Raw genomic sequence first — 19,112 nt, 5'->3', positions numbered from 1 at the left:
TATATATATTGATTTCGCGTTCTTTTTTCCTAGAGGAACCTAATATTCTACGACTCTGACTGTTCATTGCTACGAATCAAGGCTTTTGGAGGAAGCTTATTAATTACTGATTTCCATTCATCTATTATTTAAAACCTAACATTATCAGCGCACTATAATAAAAACAACGACGGTCTTGTAAAATAAATCGTCAAATCAAGTTCAAACGAGTATGGCGTCGATATCATTGTAACACGTCCAATTCACGATGCTGGCAGTTCACTTGTACTTGATTGAAATACAATATATAGAGTCAGATGTCTCAGAGACATTTTACACGCACGATTCGAAAATAAGTGATTTGAACCGCCATAACGTGACCTGCTTGTCTCGTCAAACGGCATCCCTTTGTCGAGTCAAAAATAGCTATAGCAAACAGTTGTATCATGCGCGGATTTTTCGTCATTCTAGGTATGATTTTGCTTATTATCAATTGAATGTGACAGCGCTAAAAAGAAAGACGACGTGCCGGCAGGTGGTGATGGACCGTGTTGTCCTGCATCTCTCGGCCCGTCTAGAAGGCTTGCAGGCGGACACTTTTGAACTTAGTCAACAATACCAAGAAACAGCTAAAGAAAAGGAAAAGCTTCTCATGGATATTGAAGCGGTGCAAACGTTTTTAGAGCATTTAATTCAGCATTGGCGGGTAGAGTATTCATACGGCGATTATTCACTGTCTCCACCATTTTATTTGCAACCTTATTAACTTCGGAGACATTTTATTTTGCACAGGAGAATTAAGTTGATAAAGGAAATGTTTCGGTAACGACTTACAAAAATGCGACAATTCTGCTATAGCAACTGAGCTCTGTGAAAACACGCGTATTGTGACACTGGACGCCTTATCTTTCTCATTCCTATTCGGCTGAACGTAGGTGAATGAGATTCCTTTTCGTCCAAGCGAGCTTTCTGCGGACCTAAATAGTACTGGTTCAGGGATCCATGTTCGTGGTAATGGCAAGAAAAGGCCGGAAATAATAGATGAAATTCAATCAGCAGTGGCTCGTATCCGAGATGTTAATAACCAGATAGACACTGAACGAAGGCTCGTGAAAAAAGCCAATATAAGGTTGAATGCAGAGAAGCTACTGCGAATACGGGAACTTGTTTCGAAACGTACCCAACGCCAAGTACAAATGGAAAATCAGGCTATGCAAAAACAGATTCAGAATGGTAAATTTGATCACCTGGACATTCAGGTAAACCTTTGGTATATTTTTGCTCATTTTTTGTCACCTAATAATAACTAATGGAATATTTAGTTGACTCTCACAAGGTTTTGGGGACAGCTCTCCATTCCTCGATCTATACAAGAATAGGGTAAAGACAAAAATTTAGAAAATAATTAGCCGACAGCTGTCAGTAAACAGACTCACATTTGAGTTGGGGCCGGTATTGACTGGAAGCCCACCTTATATTTTCAATCGGAAGCCTGGACTTTGCCATCTCGACACTTACATCTTTCATCACTCTAAATCTTTCATTTTTCCCCAGTCTGTTTAATACATCAAACGAATGCCACTTGGGTACGTAAATCCTGTCTATAGGCAAGTTACCCTGTCTTCTTACACAAGCAATGTCCCAGTTAGTCTGTGCCCGTTTTACCTTCGTCTAGTATATTGAACGCATTTTCAAACAAACGATTAAATGTTTTTACTTGTTTGTAGAATCTATATAATGACATCGAAAAGACACAAACTGAACTGAACAACTTTGAGTATAAAGAGTTCAAGAGAGTTAGTGAACTTCAGCGGCGCAGAAAGAGAAATGTACAAAAGATGATTATCGAGTTGAACAGAGTAAAGCTTCACACAATTTGATCGCTGTTTCCGAAGAGAGCAACAGTCAGCGGGTTCGAGGCTGGGAGTGGTTTAGTCTACTATCGTCATGAAATGGTAATAAAAATAAAAGCAAATGATTATTGTTTACATTGCATCTTTATTTTAACATCTGTACAGCTTCTATTATAAACTGCACTTATAATTAACTATCTATATTCGAAACATTTAGTCAATCTATAAGTACCTGTGTTGCAAGAAATAAATGCATAATGAAAGCTCGTAGGATTTCAGAAACCAGCGGAGAGTAGAAACGATATGAATAGAAAAACAGGTCTTGGCATTTCGTCATCAAAATCTTGTAAAAATTCAACAACGGTTTTCTTTGAGAAATAAAGCGCGTAGGTAGGCGAAAAATAGAACTGAAGATAATGGTATTTTTTTGGTTTGTATTGGGTCCCTAACGAAATAAAAGCTAAGGATCGAGTGTGACAAGTGAAAAGTAGAAGGTCTATGATGTAGATGAATTAAAACTCCATAACTATGCGATCTACCAGGACCGGTCATCAAGAGAAGATGGATACTGGAGTAACTTGGGTTGCTCGATGTCTTCTTTAATAGTAATGGAATCAAAACTTAAGAATTTATGTAGCTGTAGTTGAATTCTGACAGTGATTACCTCATTGTATAGGCTTTTTCTAGATTAAATGAAACAGATAATGAGTAAGGAAGGTTATATTGTAACTGACATCTTATAAGGAAAAGGCAAGCTAGACCCGTATTTTTTTTTTAATTCTTTTTCTGTCATAAAATAATTTCTTTCTAAGAGAAAGACAGATGTGCACGGAAGTAGTTGATGTACCAGTGTATTGCGACTCTAATCAAAAACTCGAAAAAAGAAAGGAAATCTCGAATCTGCATTAGGCTTGCAACCTTATCTACTGTTGCCTATCGTTGTACAAGGTTCGTCCAACCTCGGGATATTTAATGCTTGCATGGTCGAGGTTCAAAATGTTTTGTGAACAGGTAAAAGGTTATGTGTTGTCCATAAAAAGTTTGTTCATTTTCTATAGATCACTTAAATAGCTTGCAGACAGAATGCATGATTTCTTTTATCTTCATACGTTTCGGAACCGGCTCACTCCACTTAATCTAATGGATACGAAATGTGTTGCCGCAGAGTGCACTGACACAGAATCATGTTCGATAAGTAGCTTAGGGATTCCATTCTATATGCTGTACTAATGCCTTTTCAAGCAGAAACGCTCGTCAATTTTATAACACGAAAAATCCCACATTAAAAATAAATTATAATGCTTTTGATTTTTATTTAAGTATGTGTGGTTTCCATTAACCGCGCTATTCAATCAGTATTTTTTATTCCGCCTAGTGACATTCACCATTACGCTGAAGGACCTGCATTTTTACGAACATAGTCAGATCTTAGTATAAGTAGTTTAAGTAATGATTTTTGAATTTACGCGCGGTTCTCCTGCACGAAGCAACGTACGTTTATGCCCGGTTTCGGGTCTGAACAAACGTACGTGCCCTTCATTCAGTAGGCAAACACTTCACCACTACGCGATCGCTGGGACATGGTTGGTTATTACCGTGCGCCTGCTTTCCCGCGTTTTTGCCCCCTCACCTGCTTTCCTGCGGCTATTCGTCGGAGAGATAAGTCGTGCTGTTCAGCACATTAAAAACGTAGACCGCCGTTTAGTTAATATTTGGAAGTAGGTATTGGGTACACCAATGGAATAAACAGACGGCGATCTCTACATATATGACGACAATGCGGCGTTGAGCTTAGTGTGTACGTGCGTGCACTGCTTTGTAACCTCTCAAAGGTTCCTGGAAGAAGGCTTCGATGTTTTATTAACCGTCGCGAGATTGTACGCTCTCTGTGCGCTTAGGAAACGTTATCCTGAGCTCTGGGTCAGCCCGAGTGTCGAAGCACAGTGTACAACTGGTGAAGTGAAGTTCTGTCAGAACTCAGATTTTCGAGAAAACAGAAACATTCACAAAAATAGGAATTCGTTCTTGTGTGAATGAAGTCCCCATAGACCGTGTTAATGGTTTCTCAATAATTGCACTTCAACGAATTCTATATTGTGTGTATTCTACAGATAGTGAATTCCTAGGATAGATTTTCGATGAGCTGATAGTGTTTTATTGACCGGAAAGTATCCAAAATTTACATTGTTCAAACTAAATAAGATATATGGGACCGAATGTTGAAAAGAAATACATTTCAAGTACTGTAATATCAAGATACTACATTTACTGTTAATAACATCACTGAAGTAGGAAATACCAACTTTCTTGATCAATGTGCAATTTTATATATTTTCCGGTAGATTACTGAACTTACTCTTTTGGCCAGTCACTCTTGAGGGAAGTATCCTTATTTGCTTGTGGTGTCAAATTTTTGTATTACTATCCAATGAAAACTGCCCTTAACTAAGACAACACGAAAACCAATGCAAAATTGACAAATCTTTGTAATGACACCTCAAACGAACTAAACGTTAGTTCATGAACACTGAAGATAACGGAGGACAGTACTGATGATAATAAAAAAACTCGTGTCACATAATTTAAAATAGAACTTTACCAACTTGCCAGGTTTGGCAGCACTACGACAGAAAGCCCGTTCAAAATTTGTTGAGCAAAAATCGGAGTGGGTTCGAAATAAAAAGCGCCACTTTGATAGATATATTTTACCATTTACTGCGCAAGTAATAAAATTAGTGTAAAGGGCAGCTGTGAATCACGATAATTTGTTTATTTAGCGTCATCTGCATGGCTAGTTTATCACCAAAAGGTTGGTGTATAATTGCAAACAAGCATTTAAAGGAAGTAATTTTTCCTTTACTTAGAATTAAATACAACATTGGAATAACCTTAATAGTGACCTCTCTTTGAATTTGATTGACCTTGAACGTATTACTCCATTTAAATTAAAAAAGCGTCATAATACTTCAATACATCAAAGAAGGACTCCCCTTCTTTACCAATGAAGAAGGCATCAATACACAGCTGTCGAAAATTAGGAGTCCTTTTTTTCTGAAACAAACACTCCTACGCTCAAACTTGTTGCTGTCCAATATGGTGATTTTCGTTTGAAATGAGCAGCTTAAAATTTGCGCTTTATTCTATATCAAACACGTTAAATGCTACACTTTGAATCTATCGATTAAATACGTGAATGCCATTTTTTCCAAAATCAGCTTCAGTTATGGAATTTGTGGTATTTATGGTGTTTGTAATGTCCTGAAATATTTCGCAAAGATAATCACGTAGACATATTCGACGTGTAACAGCAACTTCACGTTTCAGTTTAAGTTCTTGTTATTAACAGACTCTCCTATAGAAAGTGAACAAAACTACCGCATCATTATCAGAGGGATACCAGAAAGGTTTCAACGTATGATGATTGGCCTTGGTAGGAAATCGTTCGTCAGCCAGTGCTTCGCGTTCTTCCTTGGCCGGGTTTCTGTCAAGGGTGCCTCACAGTTTCTGGTTCTTGAACCGTCTAAGACATTGGAAGTCATGAGGTTCACAAGCTCGTCCTCGTAGCCACGTATCCTTTACATTTGTCCTTTGGCTCTATTGGCCCTCCTACGATCGTGCAAGCAGCTAGTTTCTATGCATTAACATTTTAAATAGACCCTTACGTGTAACGAAGCATAAGCCATATTGGAATAAAACTTCTACGTTTACGAACAAAAACACAAGCAGCTCCATTGGGTTAACGGATCAATGGTGGAATGATGGCAAATATTTCCGTGTTTGTGGGTAACATGCTAATGCGAACGATATACTAAGCTGTAAGGACGACTAAGAATTCGAAACTGTCAGGTTACACGTTAGAGGTTGTTGGAGCTTGGAAATTTTGTTTTTAAATAGTAATGAAAACAAAATGATAATAAGGTTGTTGTTAAGTAGTTAAGAACTTGATTTGTACGTCAGACTAACAATGTTCACAGAGAAAATATCTTCCACGTTTTGCAATCTTGCGGTAGCAAGTACCAGGTTTCTTCGAGAAACTAGTAAAAAAGGAGGCGATGTATTTCAGTATTCGAAATTTAGATCCTGGAATCGCTAAAATTATGTACACTTTTAAGCAGATATTGTTACATAAAGACACAAATTTTCTGGAGTCTATATGTCGCATATAATGTAAGGTAAATTGTTTATATGTGCATTGCATTCATATGAATATAGTGCTAAGTAAAACGAATGCTTTTAACGCCCAGTTTGAGGGTGGAAAATAGAAAAACGATTTTTGCCCTAGCGTTGAATTGATGTTTGCGTAATTCAAAAATATGCTCACGTCAACAAGTAACATTCATTATTCGGTATTTTTGCACTAATATAAGTGCAAACTCTTTTACCTTGTATGTGAGGCGTCTGCATTAGGTACAATGACCGCAGATGCCAACACCAAATCTGAGATCGTCGTGGACATGTGCATCCCCAAGGTACAACCGATTCGGGTTTCATCGCGTGACGCATTTCTGGTCGATGATCTCACCCAGCGGGCCTGTGAACTCGTTGGAGTGCCACCTACTTTTCGGTTAGCAGAAAAATCTACTGCGTCTTTTCTTATCTAAACGATTAAAGTTTGCCCTTTGGTTTCCTTGCGAAAATCATTTTTTTTATCGCACCCTTTGTCGAGGCGCTATTCTACAATAACAAACATAAAGTTTGAAGACCTGGCGAAGCCTTTCCTGCGAACACAGTATATAGTAATTCGAGTCTTCATCAGTTTATTATAATAGGTTTAACAGATAGCGGTTCTGTATTTCAGCTATTTGGCAGGGCTCTACGATAAAAAACTGAGTATGTATTTGGTACCGGAAGATACTATCGGAGGGGACGGCAAAGATTATGAGCTTCAGATTCGTATACGGTAAACAAGAATATGTGTGACGATATTAAAATAATTTTATCGTCTATGTTTAAGTATTACACATTTAGAACGAGCTAATGGTTCAATAAAGATAAAGATTAAATTAAAGATAAAATAAAATAAAGATTAAATTACCACGTTTGCTGTTGGAAATAATTTTTTCTATATTTTTTTAGCTGACTGTCTAATAATCCTAGGGTTTAAATCTCATAAGAATTACAAGCGAAGAAATGATATAGCAAGGAATGCTAAAATGTAAGAAAACGTGTCAGCTTCCGCAGACGCAGTTGTAACACACTTCACCTATTGCAACCGGCGAACGTTATGCCCTATTTAATTATAATACTATATATTTGAGCCTCCCGTTTGTGCATGAGGCACTTTGTCACTTTGAGATTTTATTTAGAAATATTTTTAAGCTGTACGCTCGGTTGACTGTTAAATTGGTGTCATCTCGTGCTTGTTCAGATACCATCCAGCATCAATAGACAATCTAATGAATTCTCCGACACCTACGATGGACCTGTATTACCACCAACTTCGGTATTGCCTCCTAAACGGATACACTCAGCACAACCACAATAAAGAGGTTGAACATAAATTATTCGGACTTCTTGTCAGCGATTATGTGAGACAACTTGTAGAAAAGGACGAAAGGCCAGAAGGGAAAACCGTTGACGATTTAATGGAAAGCAGTTTCCCTTCGAATTGCAAGTTTCCATGGTGGAAGAGACATATCGTGGGAAAAGAATTCATGCAGTCGCTTCAACATGGCTATAAGGAGTGTAACAACAGTCTACCGTACATCAAGTGCACATTCATTGAAGCAGTCTGGAATAGTCTTGAGGAATTTCGACAAGAGAAATTTAAAGTAAGTTGCCATAAGGCAAATATATAATTAATTTACTTACTTTTCTTCTTATCTTAAAACTGGCTTTTTTACTGCGTTTGTCCAAAAATAACAAACTTGGTTCCCCTATTCAGGTTATTAAATTCCTTGAAATGAGCTTGCCAGGCGTAATGAGATCTATGAGATAACAGCCTGAAATTAACTAGATTCTAAACAAAATCTGTTTCTAGGCTAATAAAATGTATTATATTCTGTCATCGCAACAAAATTTAGGCGCAGATTCTTATAAATGGAACGGCGCGCAAATGTGAAGTGGCCGTGGGTCAAATGGGAGCCTTAAGCGAACCGGCAGGTCCCGGTCTACGCATCAACGAGGGTGATTCGAAAGACATGTACCTGATTTCTCAGTTGTGTTATTTAAATTTAGACGGAGCAAAGGTGGAGATGCATATCACTAATGAACAGCCGCTAAATATTAAGCTTGACGATGAGCGACAGGTGAGGGAATTTCTCACTCTTCTTGATGGATATTACCGGATGTCGGAAAAATTCATGGCATCTCTTTGTGGGCAACTCCAAAATCCGACAACTACGTATCTAAAAAAAAATCGAATCCATGGCCCCATTTCCGCGGCGGTTTCTCAGAAAAAACTTCTCGACAATGAGAGCAGACAGGTACGTAAAATACTCAGCCATAGAGAGGTTCACTATCGCTCGATAACAAAATACATTACGACTCTAGAAAGCCCACACGTATTGACATAAGTATGTGCACCATCAAGTGAGGTCCATTCACTTTGTTTTGACTGAAGAAAACGTGGAGTACGTTTTCTTCAAAGATCTAAAATGCTATGCAGGGTGAGACACACTGTTTGCTGTAAATACATAAATAATCGCCACACGCCCCTGACGGAGGTCAATTGTAATTAGTTGCTAATGAAACCGGCTATGACCTCCCTAATAGAGTTTCTGGCCAGAAATGGTATAAGGCATGCTGAAGCAGAATCGCCTAAGACGAGAAAGATAAATATAATTTTTTTTTTTTTATATACGACATCTGAAGCATTATTTTAGTATAACTGTAGTCGTTGTGAGACAAGGATTAAAACCACATACTCTGTCCTTACACTGCTTTTTTTTGACAACAAATTCTAGGGATGCTACCTTGTCCGACAAAGCGATATCCATTATCGCACCTACGTGGTTGACCTGATCCTGCCTGATGGTCGCATCGAGGCTCGCACCGTTATAGAAACACCTGACGGAAACTACCGACTGGATCGCGATAACGAAGAAAACGCGTTTAAGACAATATCTTCACTTGTAAAAGCTCGGCTACGTCCTGGTAACCCAGAACTTTACCAGCTTCCTCCATCAGAGTATGACAACACCGGACTCCAGTTCTGCCGGCCATTGGGGAAAGCTACAGAAAATGGAGAAGAAAATGAAAACAAAGAGCCGCCAGCCGTCGTTCTCAAAGTACAACAAATACATCTAGAGACTAGCCTCCGAACAACACTACAGCAAAAAGTCATGCGAGTACGTGTTTGACAAATGAGCCACATCTTCTAAGTTTGGTTATGTTTTCCTAACTCTGTAATTATCTCTTTGAACTTGTGCATATATATTTGTGTATAAATTATACTTAATGGAAAATGTAGAGAGAAAATGCAGTGCGACCAACTTTACCAACCTCCAATTTTGTTGTTGACATGAAAATAGAGATAAATTAGAAAATTGAATAGAGATAGAAATAAATTCGAGAATAAAATACAATAAATATTACCTGTATTACGCGTGCAGCGTAGAAGAAAATCATTTTGGGGACTTCGATTTGAACCTGAGTCAATAATGTAACCTGAATTAAACGTGTATGCTTTTTAGGGTCGATTTGGAAAAAAGAATGTGGTCGTACGTTTCATTAACGAAACCAGTTACCAAAGAAGCTTTCTGAATAAGGCCGACCAAGTGCTTACGTGGAGAAGTCGTGAAATTGTACCCATTCTGGGCATTATCATTGTATCTCCGGTTGGCCTTGTGTCTGAATATATGCCACTTGGGTCACTCGACATCTTTCTCAGGTCAGTTAATTTAAACATTGGGACATCTCAGTGCTTCATTATAACGTCCATTTATGTACAAGTAGAACAGGGACGCAACCATAGATAATCCCTTCGCATGAAATACTTGTGCTGTTTTCGGTATAGGAATCGAAAATCCTTTCTTCTACTCAGATTGAAATTATACTTGTATGATGACTACTTTTCATCTAGACAATTATTTATCTCCAGTTCACTGTGAGGCTGAATGCTTAATAAGCTATTCAAAAGGATTAGGTCATGAAAATGTGAGATCCATCTACCTAATATGCATTATACTATCATCAGTTGCCTATACACATGGCTCATTCAACTCTTTTCATTAATGTAATTTTGCTTGAAACACATTACTTTTTCTTGTCGAAGTTGCCTTAACGTAGGTCACTAAAGTTAATGTTATATATCTATAACACTTAAATATATCCTAAGTAAGTTTAGATGCTCTTGTCCCGAAACGACAATTGTGAATACTGACGGGATGACCAGTGAGGTACTGTCGCATCTTAAACGTTTATCATTAGCATGAAAATTCTTATATTATAGGCAAAAAGGTGATGAGCTCTCGATCGGCGATTTAGGTGATGCATCCCTGTGCCTAGCCAAAGCGGTGTGGTATCTAGAGGAGAATGGGCTCGTCCATGGAAAGATTCGCTGTCGCAGTGCTTTTGTAGCTGAGTGCGCCCCGAGCTCATTTAAGGTGAAGCTAGGTGAACCGGGCGTTCTATCCTATGATGAGCAAGATACCCCTTGGATAGCTCCGGAGTATTTGTCAGTTATGAGCTCCGTGGCGTATTCTCTCAAAGCTGACTTGTATGCGCTTGGCACGACTATGTGGGAAATCTTCAACTACGCTAGAGATCCATTTGAGATTGTGCCGATGGACGATGCTCGTGCGTTTTTTGCCGCAGGCAAACGCCTTTCGCTAGTTGACGTTCCACAAGAATTCTGCGAGATTGTGGCTGATTGTTGGCACGCTGATCCTGACGAACGTAGGTCACCACGTTCTATTGTCCGAGATATCCATCAGTTGCTTTATCAGATTTATCTACCGAAGAAATTCAACCTGTATGCTGATGTTAATCCGAGCCTCCGGCTGGCTCCGCCCATGAACAGGTAAGATCTAACACAGGTGTTTTTATCTTTAGAATGCTAGCAAGTCATTTGAACGAGGCTGTTGTTTATATTGAAAAAATATGTACAGAGTTCGTAAAAGCAGCAGCTCTCAAAGATAGGCGATGAGCACATCGGCAAGCCATGGAAAGTATAAATTGTGTTTGTGAGTTTTGACATACATCGAGAACGTTAAAAAATTTCTTATCCTGTGTAATTTCTAATACATAATTCCTGTGTAATTTCTAATAGTTACTGTTGAGAATATATCAAGTTAAACCGAAAATTATAGCTATTGATTAACGTTTAGTACGATGTAAATGCAACTTAAGAGAAATACATAATTTATTTACTCTCATTATACGTTTTAGTCCTGAGCCTCCGGAAATACCTCCCTTACGGGCAGTGCCCCCGCGTCCAAACGAAAGCCTCGTGCAGCGGCGAAACTCAACTGCTAGCCAACAGAGCATTGTAAGTCACAGAAACTGGTTCAGTTCTGTATTCCGACCGAAGAAAGATTATGACTCGTTCTCTAACGTAACATCTACCTCGATTGCTATGTCGGATCATACAGTGGCTACTGAAACAACTGACGTTGAAGAAAGGCCGGACATTAGTCTGGATGAAATCGACGATGATTTTCCTGATGCAACAGCACTGCTCAACGGAAAGTGGATCATTGAAAAGAAAGATCTTAAAATAGCCAATCCTTTGGGACAGGGATTTTTCGGTATGGTCTTCAAAGCAACTCTGACGAGGTACTCTGGCATATTCGAAGAGCAGGTAGCAGTGAAGAGAATGAAGTCTTCGGTGCAAGAATTTAGCCAAAAGGATCTAGAACGAGAAATTGAGATTATGAAAAAACTGCGACACCCAAATATTGTGGAAATCAAAGGCATCGTGGAAGAGCCTGAAGTGCTCCTTGTGATGGAGTACCTTGAACTGGGTTCACTGCAGATCTATCTTCAACTCAACAAGAACAACCTAGACCACACTCATCTAATTAAATACGGTTATGATATTGCCAATGCGATGGCATACCTCGAACGGAAGCGGATTATTCACAGAGATCTAGCCGCTAGGAACATCCTCGTGAAATCCGAATCATGTGTCAAGATCAGCGATTTTGGTCTGGCCCACATTGTTGATAGGGAATACTATATGATCCAAACGATGCACCGTAATCTGCCTATTAAATGGTACGCACCTGAATCGATCCTTTATGGGAAATTCTCCGTCAAAAGTGATGTATGGAGCTTTGGGGTAGCTCTTTGGGAGATGTTCGCCTTTGGCGAGGACCCTATGCCAGCAGAGTGTATTGAACTTACACACTTAGGAGAACAGCTCATGGCTGGCCATCGCTTGCCGCTGCCACCAGGTTGTCCGACAGACGTCTACCAGATAATGAGGGAATGCTGGAGGTCCGACCACAATCTTCGGCCGACATTTGCCACACTTCTGAGCATGATGAAGAATCTAGCCGATACAACCGGCGTATTTGATAGAATGAATGATCTGCTCACATAATTAATACGCCAAGACAAATTGGCGGGATATTACACGGCCGGTTGGACTCCGCGTATTAGACACGCGCCGTTCCAGTTACAACAAAACAATATCCATTCAAGTGCAATTTGATGAAAATTGAGTAGATAACTCGTTTTCAGCTCAGTTCTGGCGCATAATGTTTGTGTTTTTTAAATATGTCATATTTTTTAGCGGACGATGTTAGATACATGGATGATTCATGTGTCAACATTAGATAATAGTGTTTTTGACTTTTATAAATATATAGTTTGTCTTTTTCTAGCTAAATGACGAAACTGTAGTAAAAAATGTACAACATATTTTATTTTTTGAGTATCTGAATGTGCGCTTCCGCGTCCCTACTTAAAAAGAACACCTAGCGAAACCGTTTAAAATTAAGAAATTACAATTTTAGAATAAAATCTTTGTTTTGATATACACGTATTAAAATCCCTGCTCTACGAAACGGTCATCGCGCAGATTGAGTACAAGGTCATGTTATAATTGACGAGGTTGGTTAATGTGTTGTGTTTAATACTTTCGTAACTGTAAATACCATAGCTCAGTGCCCGTTGGGCCTGGATATAATGAATTATTGATTTTGGTTGCTCGCCTGTAACTTGAAAATTTTACGGATATAAAACATTTGAAGCTTTACAATATATATCACAATTGTTGTTAGTGTATATTATATGTAACTGTAGATAAAAAATATCCTATAATGCACTGAGCAATATGACTAATTAATAAGGTAAAATAAGTGTACTAATTACGGACGTAGATGCCTCTCTATTAATCCATACTGAAAATAGATCTCCATTATGCTATTGTGCGTATATTAGATGCGAATCGAACTCTTAGAAGAAACTAAGTATGAAACTAAGTAACGTCAGCGCTACTCGTTTGTTGGGTGATATATTGCTTATGTACAATATTGCCGCAAAAATAACGTATTTACAGATTAAGGTTAAAAACGTGCAAGGGTGCAAGCGCATTCTAGATTCAAAATTGGATGTAGATTACTTTGTTTCGTGCTCGGAGATATCAGTCCCCAAAATCAATATTCAATAGTCCGGCAGTGGCGGATGTAAAGCTCAAACTACTAATCTGCCGAGCCTGCCTAATGGGTAAGTCGGCGGACTTACAGCCGTTAGGTCATAGGTTTGGGCTGAGTCGAGATCAGCTTAAAGGAGCTCAGATCGTAGTTTGCAAACGATTTGAGTCTTTAACATTAGTTACCTAATAGCAATTACGCTCGATCTTTAGGCTATTTTTTCTCAGGCCCCTAGTTATAATAGAAATTTAGGGAGTATATTTGGAATAGGTTCGCATTGTTTTAGTGCCCACAAAAAACATTAAAATAGATAAACATGCGTTATATTTATGTGAAAGGCAAAGCAATACGAAAAGAAATAGATTGCCGCGTTGTATTGAATTTGCTAATGCTAGGAGCTGCAAATAGCACGAACGAACGCGTTGTGTCGCGCTAAAAAAAGAAAAATTATGATGTTTTGTGCTACGTTGATCTAGAGATACATGTATGAAGATGCGATCTTTACGCAGTTTCCTACTATTATTTGTTTCAAATCTTGAAAAAATTATATGGCTCGTGTGTTCACGTCTCTATGTATCTATGTAATGGTGGTGACCGTTGAGATTTCCTCTGGGAATGCTTTATTTCTGGACGTTGTCGTAGCCGATGCAATGCAGATCGGCGTTTTGAAAAAGAGAATCGATTCGCCTATTGGCACTAAAAGACTTTTGCTTTTCTTTCTTTTGCTTCCGGGTATTCGAAACGACTCTTGCCGTCTCGTTGACTGTCTTCGTTGCTTTGGTCACCAGCATACCAGTGCGGATAAATCTACTTATCCTGTGAAAGGTTACTATCAAGTACCTCATAATGTTGAGCATTTTTGCTTGTTCCACTCCACTTTGCTCCGACAGCTCGACCGATGTGTACTGCTTCTGTATCATCAGATAATAGTCGCTGCGTCCCCTCACCTTCATACATCAAGAATTATCGTTGCATTAATGATAGTTTTTGGTAAACTCTATGTTGTAAGGCTCTGATTAAAAATCGTTTATATAATGTAGATGCCAAATTTCTCTATTAAATAATACCCTTACAGTTACGATACGAAATTCATTAGTTGTCATGAACGTAAATGAACGTATTTCTTAGCTCGTGACGTTTTATTACGTAGATAGGTTCTTCTTGAGAGATATTTATTTAGGGTCGGTAACGACTAATAAGGAGGGAGACTTGAACTACAACGGAAAATTAGATCAAATTAGTTTCCCTTTCTAAGTTTCATTGGACATCGAAGCGCTTGCAACAAAAATAGGCCTTTGGTCTTTAAGTCATTAGCGTGTACAGTATCGTCTTACATAGCTTACTTTGTAGCTAAAATTGCTCAAAAATACATAACGAAATCAGACAAATGTGCTATGACATATACATCTGTAGAGGGTAGACATATTTTTTAAATTTCAAAGCGTTCCAAAAACCATCGTGTGTAGAATACTTTTATATGACGCTACAAGGCACTGCACATTTTTTAAGGTTGAAATACAAACGGCAGAGTCCTTTAACCCTGTACAATGGTGCGTGACACGTGAATGTCTTAATATATTACGAGACGGGATGACGCTACACTAATGCCATTATTTTTCTAGGTGAAAAAAACGAAATAAGGAAGAGCATAGACCACCACGACAAACACTACGCATAGCTAACTGACATGTACCTAAGGTATTTAGATATATAGGAGTTTAGTCTACAAATGGACGTGTACTTAACGTCTAGCGTCAGACTAGTCCATAGAAGTTACGGTTCTACCAACACGCATATACAAATTAATGAAACATAGACAACAACAACGGATTCTAATAATTATGTAGGCTTATCCGAGAAGATGTTGATTATTAATGGTACACATACATCTATGCAACAGAATGTTGTCTGTGAAATAAGCTCAGTTACCCCCAAAGCATTTTTCGACTTTGAACCCGATTACAATCCTCAAATGCTACTGAAGGCTATCAACAAAGGAGACTCAAGTAACCTAAAGCTCGCGTATATATTTATAAACAGCAAACATTACTTTGATAATTGATAGCATAATTGAAAGCCAATAATGGATAATCTTTGACAAGCGATAGGTCTCATCTTTCCGTAAGAATATATCCCGCATTAGATCCGAAATTCTTTTAAAAAGAGTCTGAATAAATCTACTTAACTGGCCTAGTTTTCCAAATTGAATATCTTAAAATATCATAAATTGATAAACATATGCTTTATTTCGTTGATTCTATTAAATACATGCGCAATAGGTTCAATCTTCAAAAAATAATACAAAAATACTTTTTAATAGTCGAACATACACGACAAAGGTATATTTATTTATTTGAGAAAACCATATTGACAGATAAGTTAGTGTGATAGTAAGATCATTAACAAATTATGTGAACTGACAGCTACCTTTTATCGAAAACAAGTAGTATGGTTTTAGATATCAGACATTTAAAAGGTCTGCATCCAAACAGAAAAAACCTAGTTAAGTAAAATGTTGTATGGCCTGTTGTAGCCTCAGTTCATTTTGCAAGAAATTCAGATCAAGTTTAAATTTCCATTACAGTTGCTGGATTTATTGTCTCAACAGATAATGGAAATCCCTTCTATTTTAGGGTAGGACTAAAGTTTTTTCCATTATATATTATTGCTATTGTTATTCTAACTGCCTCATGTAAAATATGGCATCACCTGCTATTGATGTGTACAGGACACTAATATTGTCGCTATGTCCGTAATACCTACGTGTTCACGTAATACTTGTGACTTTTCCTGAATATCTATAAAAACAATACTAAAATGAAGATAGCACTTTGAAGTATCTGTGTTTTCATTGCTTGGTATATCTGCTGGTTTGTTTTTGCGTTTACATACATGCTTGTATTTGTCGCATTGTCATACAACCTTTTTGTCACTTGGTGGTTGCCGCTACACTTATTTCGAATATTGTTGTCTCAATAATTGGCTTTCAGCTCGTTGAAATTTTTTGTTATTCACAGCTAACAATCAAAATTTGTGATGTAGCAAGAGACAAAAAAGAAGCCATAAAGTGATACACGCTTCAATTAGTCTTCTTTCCATTTTTCCTATGCTGCGTCTATATATATATATATATATATAAATCCCAAAAGAGCAAGATGTAACTCGGCGGTAGTAATGGTGCTGTTTCTGCCGTATTTACGTTTCGATCCTCCGTTTACGATCTTCATCATTATGTCCGAGCTGAGCCCTGATGCAATAGTCCTTTTTCTGTTTGCTCGAATTTCTTTGTTTCAGGAGCTTCAGACGCTACTTACGACTTACGTTATTCATACTGCTATAATGTACGTTCTACGTAACTTACACCGTTATAATTTATTTTACCCCATTATTATTTATTATACTGATTTTCATGTTTATCTGTTTTATTCATATTGCTGCTCCACTCATAGTTACGCCGACCATTGAACCTGTATTTCAGCAGCAAAACCAAGAGCATTCTAAATAGCGACAATATTCTTCATTCAGTTGTCGCTTGCTTTTCCTGCCCGCAAGAGCTCAGCTTTTCCAATTCTGCTAATCTATGCATACGCATGTCCATACACGCATATTCTTTTTTATAAATTATTGGCTAGTAGTTACACAATCCATGCTTCAGTTACGTGGTAGTCTGTCCCATGGTCTAAAGCCAATATTTTTAATATCTTTTGCCGATTTTGATTTATAATTCGCGGTACAGTACGAGATATTCAGTGTTAGGCATTGTGCGTACTATGTGATAACTACTACTGAACGTAAGCATCGCTTCGTCGTTGTGCTTTGGTACCATTTGGGTAAAATGAGACCAATACATGATAATAAAAAAAACAATATATACTGTTAAGAGTAATGAGTTTATTCTTGTAGTACGGATTCATTTGTTCCGGCGATTTCTGTTATAATTCGCAGCATATAGATGTATAGTAAGTATAATAATAACACCGTTATTATCTTTCCTCTATCATCATGTCGTTATCTGCTGTATAAGGCTGATAGGTTCACGTGCTCGAGGCATCGCTGTTGCTATTTATCATTTTTCGTAATAGAGTAACATCTCTCGTAGCGTACGATCGCATATCGGCATATTAACTTACACAACAAAAAAATCACACGATCTTGGTTTCATTTTAAGTTTTCATTGCTTTCGTTTATCTGAGTGGTTTTTGCTAGCCTACACTGTATTTTACTTGTTGGATTACCAAAGTTTTCGAAAGAACCACTGGACAAACTTTTTAGGAGTCCGACCTTTGGCGATACAAGCTACCACTCTCAGAACTTGTATCTATAAACGATTCGTGTTTTTCATTTGTAGTTGGACATTTTCCAAGCTTTCTTTATTTTGCTATCGATTCACAGCTAACCCCCTTTCCGAAACCTTCCTGTGGGTCACAGGCTACGATCTTATCACAGTAGCAATTGCGCCGGCAATTGCCAGCTGATCAGACCTGAGGGGAAACAGTGGGGCAAGCATCGAGTTGATGACGAATCAACTCTCACAATACTTTTGGGGAGACCTCCGTTCTCAACAACTGATCGATGCTTCGAATTGCCCACTTTCTATCTAATCCCAATTGTGTTGACAATTTCCTTGAACGAAGTTGAAGCTTGATCGCTTTCCAGATTTTAGACAACATACCTTAAGTAAGCAACGTAGTTTCGACATGACATTAAAGAAAGAACAAGCCATTTTGTATAAACACAACAAAGGATTATCTAGATATATAGGGATCCTAGATGTCTACTGGAAATGCCTGTGTTACATCGCCACATGCGCTGGGACACAAAATTTATGAAAATGCCGGTAAATCGTTCGGCGAAAATCAGCTTCATGCTAATCTTTCCTTAATAATATATCCTGATAATTCTTGACTATCTTCCGAACTGTTCGCCTCATGCTGTTTCCAAGTTTTTTTCAAAACTCACTGTGTAACAACGATTTGTATCATAAGTATAATGATTTCTATTCTTATTATTGTCTAGATTAACAATTTAATAATTCATGAATTGACTTACTGACCCTGATGTCTTTTTTGAAGACCACCTCGATACAATGTTGACGGAAAATTACACACATATCAGCGGAATCTCCTAGATGATTCGGATGGTTTGAACACTCATTAGTAGTGAGTTGCATTAATTCCTCCAACTATTTGCCGGAACAGACCTATACACGGTACGCTACAAATGGCATGTACGTACCTGGCTATAGGTGCCCGACTGATACTAAAAAAACAGGCAAAAAAACAAGTCGCAGATGACCAACGCTTAGGTTAGAAGCGTGCACCTCTCCCTTACGAGTCGTCAGTGCTATGGTGCATTCTCTGTTTTTTCTGGATGAGATGAACTCAATGGCTTGTCTGTGAACGACATCAATACTCAAACCTTTTTCTTCATTTTGTAAACGGAGGCAATAAAACCAGTCGTGAGATTTACTTACCATGTACGGAATGACAATGACGCATTGTTAGCTCCGACTGGTAAGAAACTCAATATTGACTGTTTCAATACGGCAGGATACGAGAATAGAATAGGGTAACTATTTTGCCCTCAATCTACCAATAATACTAATACAGTGTCAACAAAGTGCATGAAGTATACTAGATGGCAGTCTCAATTCAACGTCTTTAAGCTTTGCTTGTTACACGCTCGACGAATTACATAGAACTTGTTTACTTCAACTTGCATCGTCCAAGGAATCAAATAT

At 38.1% G+C, this 19,112-nt stretch overlaps 2 protein-coding genes across 5 annotated transcripts in view; one reads left to right on the top strand and one right to left on the bottom strand.

Annotated features, from left to right (window-relative positions):
• The first annotated feature begins 3,490 nt into the window (after window positions 1-3,490).
• LOC111267748 (tyrosine-protein kinase hopscotch) lies at window positions 3,491-16,208 on the top strand. 4 transcript variants are annotated; one of them, XM_086971425.1, is made up of 10 exons: window positions 3,491-3,928; window positions 6,200-6,396; window positions 6,631-6,732; window positions 7,201-7,603; window positions 7,856-8,257; window positions 8,738-9,121; window positions 9,467-9,663; window positions 10,225-10,794; window positions 11,163-11,262; window positions 14,161-16,208. In XM_086971425.1, exons 2-10 carry the CDS (start codon window positions 6,245-6,247, stop codon window positions 14,386-14,388), a joined length of 2,538 nt encoding a protein of 845 aa, XP_086827551.1. In that variant the 5' UTR covers window positions 3,491-3,928; window positions 6,200-6,244; the 3' UTR covers window positions 14,389-16,208. The 4 variants fall into 4 exon arrangements, with proteins under 4 accessions (XP_086827551.1, XP_022701944.1, XP_022701943.1 ...); XM_022846209.2 differs by lacking the exon at window positions 14,161-16,208 and having other exon boundaries at window positions 3,510-3,928; window positions 6,240-6,396; window positions 11,163-13,048; XM_022846208.2 differs by lacking the exon at window positions 14,161-16,208 and having other exon boundaries at window positions 3,510-3,928; window positions 6,227-6,396; window positions 11,163-13,048.
• A 1,035-nt stretch (window positions 16,209-17,243) lies between these two features.
• Window positions 17,244-19,112, bottom strand: part of lap (phosphatidylinositol-binding clathrin assembly protein lap) — a 28,236-nt gene continuing 26,367 nt past the window's right edge. Inside the window, exon 14 of the mRNA XM_086971428.1 lies at window positions 17,244-18,496. Coding sequence (XP_086827554.1) covers window positions 18,473-18,496 — 24 coding nt within the window. The 3' untranslated portion in view covers window positions 17,244-18,472. The remainder of the gene's footprint in view (window positions 18,497-19,112) is intronic.

Source organism: Varroa jacobsoni, unplaced genomic scaffold (assembly GCF_002532875.2).
Source record: "Varroa jacobsoni isolate VJ856 unplaced genomic scaffold, vjacob_1.0 scaffold_1216, whole genome shotgun sequence".
Lineage (NCBI taxonomy): Eukaryota > Metazoa > Arthropoda > Arachnida > Mesostigmata > Varroidae > Varroa > Varroa jacobsoni.
The sequence above is the reverse complement of the archived record's forward strand: the minus strand, read 5'-3'. Positions and strand labels throughout refer to the sequence as shown.

Coding starts and splice junctions, on each gene's coding strand:
- LOC111267748 (XM_022846209.2), top strand. CDS start 6,245: ATGACCGCAGATGCCAACACCAAATCTGAGATCGTCGTGGACATGTGC. Junction 7,604..7,855: donor TTCGACAAGAGAAATTTAAA/GTAAGTTGCCAT, acceptor AACAAAATTTAG/GCGCAGATTCTTATAAATGG. Junction 9,122..9,466: donor TACAGCAAAAAGTCATGCGA/GTACGTGTTTGA, acceptor TATGCTTTTTAG/GGTCGATTTGGAAAAAAGAA.